The 15,356-nt window shown below is 41.4% G+C and overlaps 2 protein-coding genes across 3 annotated transcripts in view; one reads left to right on the forward strand and one right to left on the reverse strand.

The window, feature by feature from the left end:
- On the forward strand, window positions 1–11,529 carry spout1 (SPOUT domain containing methyltransferase 1). Its single transcript, XM_048613768.1, has 8 exons — window positions 1–497; window positions 1,106–1,155; window positions 3,008–3,138; window positions 3,525–3,597; window positions 5,217–5,315; window positions 5,439–5,541; window positions 8,533–8,680; window positions 10,607–11,529. The coding sequence occupies exons 1-8, from the start codon at window positions 301–303 to the stop codon at window positions 10,682–10,684; spliced, it is 879 nt and encodes a 292-aa protein (XP_048469725.1). The 5' UTR covers window positions 1–300; the 3' UTR covers window positions 10,685–11,529.
- LOC109916040 (bile salt-activated lipase) overlaps window positions 9,120–15,356 on the reverse strand; it is a 23,706-nt gene continuing 17,469 nt past the window's right edge. Inside the window, exon 11 of one of the 2 annotated variants that reach the window (XM_048613767.1) lies at window positions 9,120–9,453. In XM_048613767.1, coding sequence (XP_048469724.1) covers window positions 9,435–9,453 — 19 coding nt within the window. In that variant the 3' untranslated portion in view covers window positions 9,120–9,434. Of the gene's footprint in view, window positions 9,454–12,511; window positions 12,748–15,356 lie in introns of those variants that run through there. The other variant, XM_048613766.1, reaches the window with a different exon arrangement.

Raw genomic sequence — 15,356 nt, forward strand, 5'->3', positions numbered from 1 at the left:
GGCCTCCAGTCTGAAAAGCAGCTCTCCACCACCGCCCTGTGTCTTCTACCTTTGAGCTAGTTCTGTATCCAAATAGTTAGTCATGTTGCAAATCAATACCGCACACTTCTTAGAAGCTGAATCAGGTAGTAACTAATACAGCTGGAGGAGGAGCTATACGGGGATGAAGAGTCTGAAAGGATGTAGAGAGACAGATATTTAAGAATTAGAATTGATTTTATTGACACGTATACTCAGGTACAGGAATGCAGGAGTACAGTGAAAAGTACAAAGTTGAATTTCTCTGATGCCTTCTTGGTTATGCACCTGATTACAAAACTGGAATTTAAAAAAAAAACAACAGAAATAAAGGAAACAAAGCCAAAAAGTATGAGAACTGTCCAGATATTAAAGTCTTATTTCCAGGTAAACACCTGGGCCTGGAGTCTCGGGAGGAGCTGCGTGTTTGCTGCCACTGATGCTACCGGTACCACAACTGGGTCCTGTAACACGCTCAGGTAGGGCCCATAACCAGTGCCTCACCAAAGCAAAAGACTTTAAAGAAAAAGGGGAAAAAAGAAGAAAAAGCAAAAAGAAAGAAATAAGAGAAAAGCAGACTGAACCGAATGAGCCCAGGAGCTCGATTGCAGCACTGCCATTCTGACATCTAGATCTTTAGGGAATACTAATACTAAAGAAGCATTTCCAGAGCCAGGGGCCCAGACAGCTGCTTGGAGTTGCCTGAAAAGTGTTCAAAGAAATGACTGTCCAAATCCTGTTCTTCATATGGCATTAGGACCATTTTTCTTAGTGGATCCCCCTGTCGTAGCACCTTGCTCACTGTCAAAAACCAACCTTTCTTTGCCATTTAGTGAACTTAACATGGGTTCCCATTGGGTAAAACACTGTACTAGGAGTGCACGTTTGGAGAATCCAGTCTTATTCCAGTGTTGCTGCTTAGCTTGTGTTGCTGCTAGTTTGATTTACTTGCAAAATACACAGAACCGCTAGTTTGGTTATATTTTTTAAAAAACCCGAGAGCTGATTTCTAATAAAGTTGATAATTTTCAGCATCTCTATGATTAAGACTCAACTGCAGAGTGATCTTTCCATTGTATGTAACCAGGTACCTAAGGAAATCCTTCTTTCCAAAACATCAGGATCTGCAGTTTGCAGGTAAGCTGGTCTGGAAAACTAGACACACAAATAACTTGAGACTTATGGACTTCAAAACATTTGTTGTTCTGACTAATGTTTAAAGTGATTGTCATAAACAATGTGATGTGCAATAACATTCTTTAACACAGTGACCTGACATTACGGGCCAGTGGAGGCAGATGCATTATTAATTTACAAGAAGGAAATTGGATAAATTTTTGAAGGAAAGGATTTATAGGGCTGTGGGAAACTGGAGAGTGGAGCTAATTGGATAGCTTTCTCGGAGAACCAACACATGCATGGAATGGGTGCACCAGCCTTTTTCAGTGCTGTTTAATTCGACCTCAACGGAGCTATTCATAATTGTACTTTAGATGGCACTGAATTTTTGTAACTGGTTGACATTTGTTTTGTTCCTCTACCAGCACCTAATGACAGAGCTGAATGTCAGAGCTGTGTCTTTCTGCTTAACTGTGAGGTTTATTGTTAAGATGAGTAGCAGTGACCAAGCTGTGCAACTGGAGGGTTAAGAGGCACAGATCTGTCCTGTTTCTGATCAAGTATCTCTGTCTGAACTTGGATGCCTTGCTTTACATGAAGTGAATGGAGATAGTTAAAAGCATAACATACAAGTAGCAATTAGAGTATAGATTGACTTGAACCCATGGCTGCAGGAATGTAAAGTGAAAGATTAGTTTTCTCTGCTGTTGCTACATCTTCCTACTGTGAACATGCTATGGCTTTAAGAGGTGTATTTTGTCTTGTTTTTGTTTTTGAGAAGGCAGAGGTGCCAACCAGTCTACCAGAGCCACTAGGGTAATCAGCTTGTGAGACCTTGGGTTTTGTTTTAGTGTTGAACCAATAGAAGCAGCGTGGATGGGTGTGGCCAGCTCTCTCAGCCCAGGATTTCTCGTTCTTAGTTTATTTTAGCTTTGAGATTCAGCAGTTGCTGTAGTGGGCTTGAAGAAATGGAAGGTATTTTTCCCTGTCTCTCTAATACAGCCGAAAGTTCTGTACCTAGGTTGCATGTGAGACAAAATCTGTTTTTCTGAATTTGTCTTTTTGCCAAAGGGTGTGTTTAAGGGATGTTGCTATGTTGGAACAGTTAATTAGTAATAATTACTGTATCAGCTTTGGCTTGCTATTAATGTTCTCCTCTGAATTAAAACATTGTCAGCTCAATCCCGACACCAGAGTTTGAGCATATAATCCAGGATGATGTTTCATTGTAGGTCTGAGGGAGTGCTGCACCATCGAGGTGTGTCTTTTAAATCAGATGCCCCCTCAGGTGGAAGTATAAGATCCCATGGCACTGTTCCAAGAGGAATGGAGTTCTACCCATGCTCTGATTTACATTCCCTCTATTATTCCTGTCACTGTGCGGACCTCCCAACGTCTATATATGGCAGTGACTTCCGGAGTCAGATATCGCTGTGTCTGCACCCAGTTGCTGTACTTGGTCCATCCAAGTGCTGTGGAACATTGGTCAATGCAGTGTTCTCAAAGCCAGCTTAGTTGGTCTTTTATCTCTTTGCTGTTTGGGTAACTTTGCTGTTTGCAAATTGACTTGTCACATTGCCTGTGTAACAACAGAAGTGCTTTGGTACAGTCTCTGAATTCAGAGGGTACTCCGTACATCATTAATATACTCAACATGGAATTTGGGAGAAATCTCTTTACGTAGAGAGTGGTCAGAATGTGAACTTGTTACCACAGGGACTGTTCAGGACAAATATCATAGATGCGTTCTGAGGGGGAGGCTAGACAAGAGCATGAAGGACAGAAGGACATGTTGATTGGGTTAAGATGAAGAGTGTTATGTTGCATAAACCCGCTGGGCTGAATGGCCTGTCTTTGTGCTGTGTTCTAGGCCTCCTGAATCCACTGGACAGTCCACACCACATGAGGATAGATGAGAAATCTGAGTACCGTGAGGGAGTGGTAGTTGAACGGCCCCGTAAACCCCAGAAAGGATCATTTGTAAACTGTGGCATGAGAAAGGTTTGTGCAGAACAATCCAGGCCTGTTACAAAGGCAGGCTTGGAATTTGAATTCTTGAAAAACTTTCAGCAAAAACTTTGTTGCTTGCTTTTTAGTTCTCACCCACAGCATATGTCTAGCATGCTGTCAGGGTGTGATTGATAGGAGAGTTGTGTGTGTTCCTGATCTGAATGTAAATCAGTCGCAGTTCTATCGTTCTATGAAAGCTCATGCTATTATAGAATTATAACAGTGTCACTTAGCTCCATGTGCCCATTGAATGGGCTGTCAAATTTATCCGACTCCATCTACCCTACAAATCGTTCTCTCTCTTTCATACATTTTACTAAGTGCAACTCTTCCACCTCCCTTTTGTTACTCACTTTTATTTTATTATTTGAAATTAGGATGTACAGATTGACCGACAGCTTCAACCTGGTTTACGGGTTACAGTCCGACTGCACAAGAATGAAAACCCAGGTAAAATAACAGATCAGAATCCATTATTTCAGTTCCTGGTTGTTATAACGTGAAAATAGTTTCTAAAGTAATGATGGGAAGAGTCTGATTTTTGTGGAGTTTGATCTCTATAGGGATCTGCAGTAGCAGAGGAATCACTCTAGTCTTTCCCAGACCATTAAATTGTAGTGAGGTGCAAGAAGGAATCACAAAGAGGAGTCTTAAGCTTTTTTTGGGATTTGAGAACGATTTGAGGCCACTATTTGTTTCCCATACCTAATTGCCTTAGAGAAAATGCGGCTGGATTGCCTCCTTGAACCATTACACCCCTCGGGGCGTAGGTAACCCAAAGTGATGATTGGAGGGGAGTTTCAGGAATGAAACCAACCAATAAGGAAGGAGTGGCAATTCCGGATGATCTGTGTCTTGGAGGAGAACTTGCAGTTAGGCGGTGGTGTTTCCGTATATCTGCTGCCCTCGTATTTCTGGATGGTAATGGTCACAAGTCTGCAAGGGAATGGATTTTTTGTTTACATAATGAGAAAGCCAGAATATAATGGAGAGGAGATTTTTCTACAACAATATGAAAGGTGCTCCAAAGATTCAATCATGAAGAGAGATTACATGAAGTAAATATGTCACCTCTAGAATATCGAGGTTGATTCGGGGTTTCTGGGATTTTGAAAGGAGTCGATAAGATAGAGAAAATTACTTTCTGCTGATGAGAGGACAGGATAATGGGATATGACCTTAAAAGCAGAGAAGGCCATTCAGGAGAGAAACTAGGAAGTACTTTCTCTCCTAAGGCATTGGGGTAGTGGGGGGAGGCTAGACGGATGAAATGGAATCCTCCAAAAAACAGTAGATGCTGGTTCAGTTAATGATTTTAAATCCAAGGTTGATAACTTTTTGCTAGACAAGGATTTGAAAAGGATGCGAAAGCTCCATGTTGGGAGGAGAGAGTGGTAATGTCGCTGGACGGTTAAGCCAGGGGTACAGGCTAATACTGCAGAGGACATAGATTCACATCACAGCAGCTAGGTGACTGTGAGACTATCATCAATTGTTGTAACAACCCATCTGACTTCCACCACTGCCCTTGTAGGAAGGAAATCTGCTTTCACACTTGGTCTGGCCTACATGCCTTATCTATGTGGTTTTCACTTAACTGCCTCCTGAAATGCCATCTAGTTCAAGGGCACTTAGGGCTGGACAACAAATGCTGGCCTGCCAGTATTACCCTCTTCCCATGCAAGAATAAAGAAAAAGAAGGCAGGTGGACAGGATTGAGATACAGTCAGCCATCATCTCATAAAATAATGGAACAGTTTGGAGGGATAGATTGACCTCCTAATCTTATGTTAAATCCATTTACCATTGGTTTATTTTAGATTTGGTGCAAAATGAGACCATTCAGCTGAAGTTCAATTATTTATCTGCTCTGAGAGAATTTGTTCAGTTTTGATTTCCTGGAAACTGTTAAACTTTTTGAGTTTGCCAGTGCCAACATTTCTGCAATTGAATAAAATTAGGTTCTACCGGTAACCTAAAGTGTATCCCTTTGCCTCGCTTCGCTAGTCTTCAGCAAAACGAAGTGCCACTAACACCGCCCATAATCCTACTATGTTTTGTCCTTTCAGAGAGTAAAGCATTGAAGGGTACAGTTGTCCCACCACATGCTCCACGGACAGTATCTGGCCTGTACTGGGGTTACACAGTGCGACTTGCTTCATGCCTCAGTGAGTTCCAAATCATCCTCTGGCTATTGTAGCACAACTTCAATTAAAAGATTAGGGTAAAGTTTAAATGGGGGTATTAAAAATCAGTTTTCAAACTTAAACCTTACTGTCTGTGTATTGCAGGTGCTGTGTTCACAGAGTGCCCATTCAAGGATGGCTACGATCTCTCAATTGGCACATCTGAACGAGGGTCAAATGTTGACAATGTTACACTTCCAACATTCAAGTAAGGCTTATCTTCAGTGTCGCTTCTCTGAAGATAATTGCTTTATAATCTCAATTACCTCTTGAGCTTTACACATATTCAGTTAGAGATAGAGATTTTTCAGTGAGCTTCTTGATCACCGGTCATGCCCAAACTAATTACCAGTTACTGAAGAAAGTCACTTTGTGATCATGTTTTTGTTATCATTAATTTAAACTCGGTAGAACAGAAAACAAACTTTCTCAGTTCCATTAGTTGTGCTTTTTCCTTGACTAGATCCCCCATCCCCATTAAAACTAAAGAACTATAGGCTGGTGAGTCTTGCATCAATAGTGGCTAAGCTGTTGGAGGGGATTCTGAGACTTAGGATTTACACGCATTTGAAGAGGCAAGGACTGATAAGGGACAGTCAGTATGGCTTTATGTGTTGGAAATTGTATCTCACAAATTTGATTGAGTTTTCTGAGGATGTGACCAAAAAGATAAATGAGGGCAGAGCAGTAGTCGTTGCCTGCATGGACTTCAGTAAAGCCTTTGACAAGGTTCCGCATGGTAGACTGGTTAGTAAAGTCAGATCACATGGGATTCAGGGAGAGCTTGCTAATTGTATATAAAATTGGCTTGATGGTAGGAGACAGGCTGGTGGTGGAGGGATGCTTTTCGGATTGGAGGCCTATAATCGGTGGTGTTCTGCTTAGATCGGTGCTGGGTCCACAGTTTTTGTCATTTATACAGATGATTTAGATGACAGTTTAGGAGGCATGGTTAGTAAGGTTGCGGATGACACCAAAATTGTTGCAATAGTTGACAGTGAAGAAAGTTATTTAAAATTACAAAGAGATCTTGACCAATTAGGTCACTGGGCTGAGGAGTGGCCAGTGGAGTTTAGTTGGTACAAATGCAAGGTATTATAAAAGATTTAAAAGAGTGGTTTATATGTGGAATGAACTGCCAGAGGAAGTGGTAGAATGCAGGTAGAATTAAAACATTTAAAAGATGTTTGGACAGGTACATGAATAGGAAAGGTTTAGAGGGATATGGGCCAAACACAAGCAAGTGTGACTAGTTTTAGTTTGGGAAACTTGGTCAGCATGGACGAGTTGGACCAAAGGGTCTGTTTCCGGGCTGTATGACTCTATAAATGTTCTCTGAGATGCGTTGTGATAAGCATCTTATCAACCCGTTCATCACACTCCTGATGCCTCACATTGTTTAGAGAAAAACCAATTGCTGATATCCAAAACTGACTGAACCTTCCCAATTTGATGTGATAACAATTAAATTCTCTCAGTTCCTCAGCCTCTATAGGCTGTGCTACTAGCTTCCTCTTTTTAAGACTGCAATCACTTCCAATCCAAAATAGTTTCTACTTACAAATTAATTAAAAAATGAGTACAAGCCGCCTTAAGAGCCCAGACCTAGGAGTCGGAGTAGGCCATTCAGCCCCTCAAGAAGCTCTCTGTTAGATAAGATACTAATCTGATTCTAGGCTCAACTTTACTTCCTTGTTTACCCCATAGCCCTTGAATTTTGCAACAGTCAAAAAGCTATCTAACATGGTTCTGAATAAATTCAGTGACCTAGCTTCCACTATTTTCTGAGAAAATGAATTCCAGGCTAATACCCCTGAGTGGAGAGAAAATTAACCTGATCTCTTTTGAAAGCCAGCTCTCTTGTGCTTAAAATTGTGTCCCCTAGGTCTTTTCTTCCCCACAAGAGAAAACATCGTTTCAGCACCCACTCTGTCAAGCCCTCAGAAACTTGTAAGTTTCAATAATATCATCCTTCATTCTTCTAAATGAAAATGGGTATTGGCCCAACCTTTTTGACCTTCCTTCATCCTATTGCCAACCAACTGCAGCAGTATGCTTTGTGCTTTGTTGGTATGGTCCTTACATCCTTATAGACAAGTTACATCTTCATTGTGAGTAATGCTGTTGGAGGTTTGTTCATCGTTTATAAAACTGGGTAACCTCCATATTTCAGGAAGATTTCTATTTCCATTCTAAAACAGTTCATAGTCTTCTGTTAAACTCCTTACATCACTACATTGTTTTCAGGGTGGAGATCACAGTCCACCCATTCGGCCTGAGGATGCTTGTAAATCTTGGCACAGACAAAATACAGAAACATACAAATGACCTGTTCCCACTTTTCCACCATATCCTTTGATCTCATTAGCCCTAAATGCTATATCCAACTCCACCTTGAAATCATACAATGTTTTGGCCTTGACTGCTTTTTGTGGTGACAAATTCTGCAGACCCCTTTGAGTGAAGAACTTTTTCATTCTCTTTTCATCTCTTTTCCAAGCTACAGTACCTTAAATTTACAATTCTCATTCTTGTGTCCAAGTTTGTCCATGGTCTCTCCTCCCTACCTTTGCAACCACCCCAGACCTGACAACCCTCTGAGATTGCTGTGTTCTTTTAGTTTTGGCCTTTTGTGCCCCATTGAATTTTTGCCATTCCCCTTAAGTGGCTTTGTCTTCAACCATCTCGGTGCCAAATTGTGGAGTTCTGTTCCTACCCTTCAGTGTCTCCCTAAACTTGTCTGCTCTCTCTTCCTTCTAATGCTCCTTAAAACCCGTTTGACCAAGACTTTGGTCATCTTCCTAATATCTCCTATTGTAATTCATTGTAAAACCTTTAGTGAGCAACTTTCCTATGAAATATATTGCGATGTTTGGCAATGTTAAAGGTGTCACATAAATATGATTTACTGTTAAATGGCACCCATTCTAGAATTTCTGTTTCCATTTCTTCTCTTCCAATCTTGTGCATAAAATAAATGTAGCTATGTCCAGTGAAATTCAATACCAGCCCAGTGAGCTGCTGGTTAATGTTTTCTGTTAAATTGCAGTAATTGTTATAATAGTGTGAGTTTTTGAAGGGTTGCTCACTTTCACCATCAGTAATTTAGTAACACCGAGTTATTGCCTCTTCCCACACTTCTTTCACAGCATGTGCAAAATGAATAAAATGCCGTAATCTTTTTTCCTTCCTGCTTCAGGAATTTGTTGGTGGTGTTTGGTGGTCTTCAGGGACTTGAGGCCAGTGTAGATGTTGATGAAAACCTTAGTTTTACAGATCCCAGCGTCCTTTTTCACCACTATCTGAACACCTGCCCTGGTCAGGGCAGCCGTACCATCCGCACTGAGGTATGTAACAAAGACAATGTTTTGTCCTAAATCTCTGATTAGTACATAAACACACGTAAGGAGGTGCAGGCTTTCAGATTTGAAGGCCATTGACCCAGCAGCCAAAGCGACAACTTTCCCAGAAGCCTTTCCCTTCCTTCAAGCCTTATGTACTCATAAGTACGATGGGCCAGACGTGGCTGTAAAGTAAAAACCAAAAGAACTGTGGATGCTGTAAATCAGGAACAAAAACAGAAGTTGCTGGAAAAGCTCAGCAGGTCTGGCAGCATCTAGAAAAAATCAGAGTTAACGTTTTGGGTCCGGTGACCCTTCCTTAGAACCGGACCCGAAACATTAACTCTGATTTTTACTTCACAGATGTTGCCAGACCTGCTGAACTTTCCTAGCAATTTCTATGACTGTATAGTACTTCACAGTATCTATCAACATGACAGTCATATTTGCATTGTGAAATTACTGGGCTTTAATACATTTGGTACAGTTTACTCTTGTATTTTTCTGTGACTTATAGTGCTTTGGAGACGCCCCGAATCACTGATTGAATTCAAACCTGATTCTTGCATCTTGGTCAGCACACTGCAATAATCATTCATGTAATCCTCTTATGTTCTTTCTTTCCTCATTATAGATGTGAACAATTATGCAAAAGACAGCACTGTGTACCTTGGAGTGCTGTTTGACAGTTGCCTCCTGCAGTAATACATTGCAGAAATAGGCATTTAGATTTACTAAACACAGAGAACATTGGAGAATCTCAGCAGATCTGGCAGCATCTGTGGAGAGAAAAGAACAAAGTTAATGTTTCAAATCTGTTATAACTCTTGTTCAGTCTGAAGTTTCTCCAGCATGTGTTCAAGACTTCCAGCATCTGCAAAATTTTTCCATTTATTTAGGTTTCTTAGGCTGGTGTCTTATTGTCCATTTGGCTATGGTTGTGGTATGGGTATGACAGTCAGAATCCCCTGTCAAATCTCCTCATGAGAACCTGTTAGATTGCGACTGAAAAACTAATTTCATAGAAGAACAGCCACACAGACCTTAAATACAAACTCTGGTATTTATCTTGATTCTGTTGGTTGCTGGGCCGATTTGGTGCTTCCATGAACAATTTTTGCCTCTGAAATTCAGGTAAATGTGTGAATTTATAGTGTTGTAAACATTGTGACTTCATAAAAGGTATGATTTTGTTTTTAAATAAGAGCAGAAAATGCTGGAGAAACTCAGCCAGTTTGCTGGCATCTGTGGAGAGAAAGCAGAGTCAACGTTTCAGGTCCAGTGACCCTTCTTCAAAACTAGTATTTACTGAGCGGATTGTACTGATCAGATAATAGACACTTTAGAATCTTGATGATTTAACTTGTTCCATTGATTTTCAATTGAAAGAATCTCTGATGATCCACAGTTGAGGACCTGATTAGGTTGAATCTCACCAATTTTTCCTGTAGGAAAGAGCCCATTGTTCCCTTCACTCAGACCAGCATCTCCCCTTGGTCAAGGAGGATGGTGACGTCGTGGTAATACCACTAAATTTATAATCCAGAGACCTGATTTTAAACTCTAGAGACATGAGTTCAAATACCCCCACAGCAGCTAGTGCGTAAAACATCTCAGTTTCAGGTCACCATTATCATCATCAATTGTTATAAAAAACACATCTAGTTCACTCACATCTTTAAGGGAAGGAAATCTGCCATCCTTACTTGGTCTGGACTTTGTTTGCTTCTGGACCACAGTGATGTGGTTGAGTTATCAATGGCTGTCTGAAATGACTGTGCAAGCCACTCAGTTTCAAGGCAATTGGTGATGAGTAACAAATGTTGGCCTTGCCTGCGGCACCGACATCTCATGAAAGAATATATTTTGGTAAAAGACTTATTCTTTTGGTGGTTGCGGTTTACAGTGGTTGGTGTTTTTGTCTTCTTCCAGGAAGCTATTCTCATTACCCTCTCTGCGTTGCGACCAAAAATTGACATGGCAGTTAGAAATTCTGCTTCAACAAGTTGAAAGTGTAAATATTTTGCCGTGAGCCACCTCTGCAATCTGTTAATGTCGTGAAGGACCAACATTCATGTTCCCGGCTGACACCAGAGCCTGATTGCAGATCCAACCCTGGTTTGTGATGCAGTGGGAGAGTGCATTTGTTGAGATTCTGCGGTGTATTCCTGCAACATGTGCTTTCCAACAGTGAAAGTGTGGTGAAGATTTAACCATAACTTGATTCATCCTCAAGCAATGCATCAATTTGATGAGGACATGAGTAAATGATGGATATTGCTGGCTTCAGTCTGACACAAATATCACTTCACTGGTTTTCAGATAGGCCTACATTGAATGGGGTAACACATCAAACATGATTGCTGATTGCAGCCCGTCTGGATGTTTGGCCAGAACTATTCCTCAGTACTTTTCTTGGAATCATCACACAGTGTTACAATTCAGATGCGTAGGCTGGTTATTGACTTAAGAATTAAGAGCAGGAGTAAGACCTTGGCCTCTCGAGCCTACTCTGCCATCAATAAATTCATGGCTCTGATTAATCCACATTACTACCAATAATCTTTCATTTTCTCTAACTTAAAAATATTCAAGGACTCTGCTTCCACTACCTTTTGAGGAAGAGTTCTAACAACTTGCGACCTTCTGTCAGAAAATAATTCTCTGCATCCCTGGCTTAAATAGGTAACCCCTCATTTTGAAAGATGTGTTATTGATTAATTATGCCATTTATGTGTTGAATAAAGATTTATTTTTAAAACTCTTTTGTTAAGTGGTATGAGAAGCTGGTGCACACGTTTTGCAGACCTCTGTAAGTAACTTAATGATTATTAAAACACTTTATGTTCAATGCACTCATTGAGGTTTTATACAGTAGAATTTAATTTGGGGGTTTGGGATTATTAATCCTTCAACTAAGAAACTTTGAGAGCAGCCAATGAAAATGTGCTACTCTGAAGACTCCCAGTACTGTTACAGCTAGACATGCTGATCATCTTTAATTTTCATGGATCCTTAGCAGGCACATGTTTCATTTTCTGCACTCATTATTTTGCACAGATGCCCAACTGCTGAAACTAACATATTTATTCTGATTTAGAGGCAGTCGCTGAAACTACAGTTAAGAAATACAAGGATAAAGAGAATGGGGTCAGGTCCCTGATATTGGACTTTCAAAGTTCCTGGTTCTAGGTTTAGGAGTTCTGAAGGGGTGTCCTATCTCTAGGTGTAAGTATGGTTTTAAATTGTGTATACTGAATCCGCTTCTATTAATGTCAGCCCTCAATACAGCCCCTTGTTTTAATGCACACCTTGGATCCCTGGAGATTTCAACTGATCCATCAGGAATTTCCTTGGCTGCTTGGTCATTGAGACTAATTTCAGCGTTGGGGTGGGGGTTATATGGAGTCTGACTCTAGGCAAAACCAGCAAGACCGCACTTTCGGGGTGTAACATGAGATAGTGGTAATGTCATTTGACTACTAATCCAGAGGCCACAGGTTTAAGTGTCACTATTACAGCTTGTGGAATTTTATTTGCTCGACTAAGGTTTGAAAAGGATATTGAACATCCCGTATTGTGGACAGATGTTGGCGTAGTGGTATTATGACTGGATTAGTAATCCAGAGGCCCAGGACATGGTTTCAAAGCCCACCACAATAGCTCGTGCAATTTAGGTTCAGCCAATAAAATCTAGAATTGGAAGCTAGTCTCCATAATGGGGACCATGAGAGTAAAGAAACGAAAACTCTGATTCCACGCCTATGTTAACACCAATTCCATCATGAAGGCAGTCAACTCAACTCAACCAAACAGGCCAAGGTAAACATCCACAAGAACAGCACACTTTAAAGGTTTATTTCAGAGTAACATGCAGATTAAACCTTAAGGTGTTAAGGTGTCACTGCTATATAGCAGTATAGGTCTGGTTCCAGAAGTTGACCGTATTATAGCGAAGCCTTTGCTTTACAGAGCTCATGTCAATGTCCTTGTTAATGTCCAGATATTGGGTGTACATGGATGTGTAAGGGATCCAAGGGGTGGGTACGTCCAAGCCGCCCCTATTAGGATCACTGCAAGAGAAAACAGAATCAGTCATTGCTGGTTATGTTCTCTTTGAATTGCTTTGTATTTATACAGCACCTTGCTGCAGCTCTAAAGCAGAGATTGTTTTATACAGTTGTGTGGGCATGTGCACTTGCCATTCTGGGAACAGTAAGATCCCACACTTACTGTTCGTGGTGGAGGATGGAGTATTGGATATAGGAATGCCCTTTATTTGGTGGCAAAATGAAGGTACAAATTTTATAACCTTGTTCCAGTGCTTTAGTTGGCATTAAATGTTAGATCTGAAGACAAATCCAAAAGTACAGCTTTCCTTCCATACTGTAATTGATGTGTTCACTGAAGTCTTGGAGCCACAACCTTCTGACTCCAGCTAAAGAAAAAGCAATTTGGACAAACTGAGACTCAAACCAGGAAGGAGAGTCTTCTTGGACTGGCCCCATCAAGTTTTCAATGGTCAGTGACTGGATGCCTGGCACCTATCCTCACTACTGTCAATGGTGTATCAGACAAGACTTTTAAAACAAGGACTAGAAACAAGAGGACACCATTTTAAAATAAAAATATTCCGTGAGCTGTGAGCATTGTTGGGAATGCCAGCACTTGCTGTCCTTGAAGGTGATAGTGTGCCTCTGCCTTGAAATGATGTAGACTATATGGTGTGGATGTGCCAACAGTGTTATTGGGAAAGTTCCAGGTATTTGACCCAGCAACAGGGAAGGAACCAAAATTGCAGGAGTGTACCGTCAGGCAGGAAGGTGGTTTGAAGTGTGTCTACTTCAACGCCAGGAGCATCCGGAATAAGGTGGGTGAACTTGCAGCATGGGTTGGTACCAGGGACTTCGATGTTGTGGCCATTTCGGAGACATGGATAGAGCAGAGACAGGAATGGTTGTTGCAGGTTCCGGGGTTTAGATGTTTCAGTAAGATCAGGGAAAGTGGTAAAAGAGGGGGAGGTGTGGCATTGTTAGTCAAGGACAGTATTACAGTGGCAGAAAGGACGTTTGATGAGGACTTGTCTACTGAGGTAGTATGGGCTGAGGTTAGAAACAGGAAAGGAGAGGTCATCCTGTTGGGAGTTTTCTATAGGCCTCCGAAAAGTTCCAGAGATGTAGAGGAAAAGATTGCAAAGAAGATTCAGGAAAGGAGCGAAAGTAACAGGGTAGTTGTTATGGGGGACTTTAACTTTCCAAATATTGACTGGAAACGCTATAGTTCGAGTACTTTAGATGGGTCAGTTTTTGTCCAATGTGTGCAGGAGGGTTTCCTGACACAGTATGTAGATAGGCCAACAAGAGGCGAGGCCACATTGGATTTGGTACTGGGTAATGAACCAGGCCAGGTGTTAGATTTGGAGGTAGGTGAGCACTTTGGTGATAGTGACCACAATTCGGTTACGTTTACTTTAGCGATGGAAAGGGATAGGTATATACCACAGGGCAAGAGTTATAGCTGGGGGAAAGGCAATTATGAGGCGATTAGGCAAGATTTAGGATGCATAGGATGGAGAAGGAAACTGCAGGGACTGGGCACAATTGAAATATGGAGCTTGTTCAAGGAACAGCTACTGTGTGTCCTTGAGAAGTAATTACCTGTCAGGCAGGGAGGAAGTGGTCGAGCGAGGGAACCGTGGTTTACTAAAGAGGTTGAATCTCTTGTCAAGAGGAAGAAGGAGGCTTATGTAGAGATGAGGCGTGAAGGCTCAGTGAGGGCACTTGAGAGTTACAAGTTAGCCAGGAAGGACCTAAAGAGAGAGCTAAGAAGAGCCAGGAGGAGACATGAGAAGTCTTTAGCAGGTAGGATCAAGGAAAACCCTAAAGCTTTCTAGAGGTATGTCAGGAATAAAAGAATGACTAGAGTAAGATTAGGGCCAGTCAAGGACAGTAGTGGGAAGTTGTGCGTGGAGTCCGAAGAGATAGGAGAGGAGCTAATTGAATATTTTTCGTCAGTATTCACACAGGAAAAAGACAATGTAGTCGAGGAGAATACTGAGATACAGGCTATTAGACTAGACGGGATTGAGGTTCATAAGGAGGAGGTGTTAGCAATTCTGGAAGGTGTGAAAGTAGGTAAGTCCCCTGGGCCGGATGGGATTTATCCTAGGATTCTCTGGGAAGCTAGAGAGGAGATTGCAGAGCCTTTGGCTTTGATCTTTATGTCGTCATTGTCTACAGGAATAGTGCCAGAAGACTGGAGACTAGCAAATGTTGTCCCCTTGTTCAAGAAGGGGAGTAGAGACAACCCTGGTAATTATAGACCAGTGAGCCTTACTTCGGTTGTGGGTAAAGTGTTGGAAAGGATTATAAGAGAGAGGATTTATAATCATCTAGAAAGGAATAATTTGATTAGGGATAGTCAACACGGTTTTGTGAAGGGTAGGTCGTGCCTCACAAACCTTATTGAGTTTTTTGAGAAGATGACCAAACAGGTGGATGAGGGTAAAGCGGTTGATGTGGTGTATATGGATTTCAGTAAAGCATTTGATAAGGTTCCCCATGGTAGGCTATTGCAGAAAATACGGAGGCATGGGATTGAGGGTGATTTAGCGGTTTGGATCAGAAATTGGCTAGCTGTAAGAAGACAGAGGGTGGTGGTTGATGGGAAATGTTCATCCTGG

This window comes from Rhincodon typus, chromosome 28 (genome assembly GCF_021869965.1).
Source record: "Rhincodon typus isolate 14 chromosome 28, sRhiTyp1.1, whole genome shotgun sequence".
Classification (NCBI taxonomy): domain Eukaryota; kingdom Metazoa; phylum Chordata; class Chondrichthyes; order Orectolobiformes; family Rhincodontidae; genus Rhincodon; species Rhincodon typus.

Excerpts from the sequence above, each read along its gene's own strand:
- spout1 (XM_048613768.1), top strand. The coding sequence starts at position 301 with ATGCACCTGATTACAAAACTGGAATTTAAAAAAAAAACAACAGAAATA. Across the intron at positions 5,316-5,438 it reads GCGACTTGCTTCATGCCTCA|GTGCTGTGTTCACAGAGTGC; the intron begins GTGAGTTCCAAA and ends TGTGTATTGCAG. Across the intron at positions 5,542-8,532 it reads GTTACACTTCCAACATTCAA|GAATTTGTTGGTGGTGTTTG; the intron begins GTAAGGCTTATC and ends TTCCTGCTTCAG.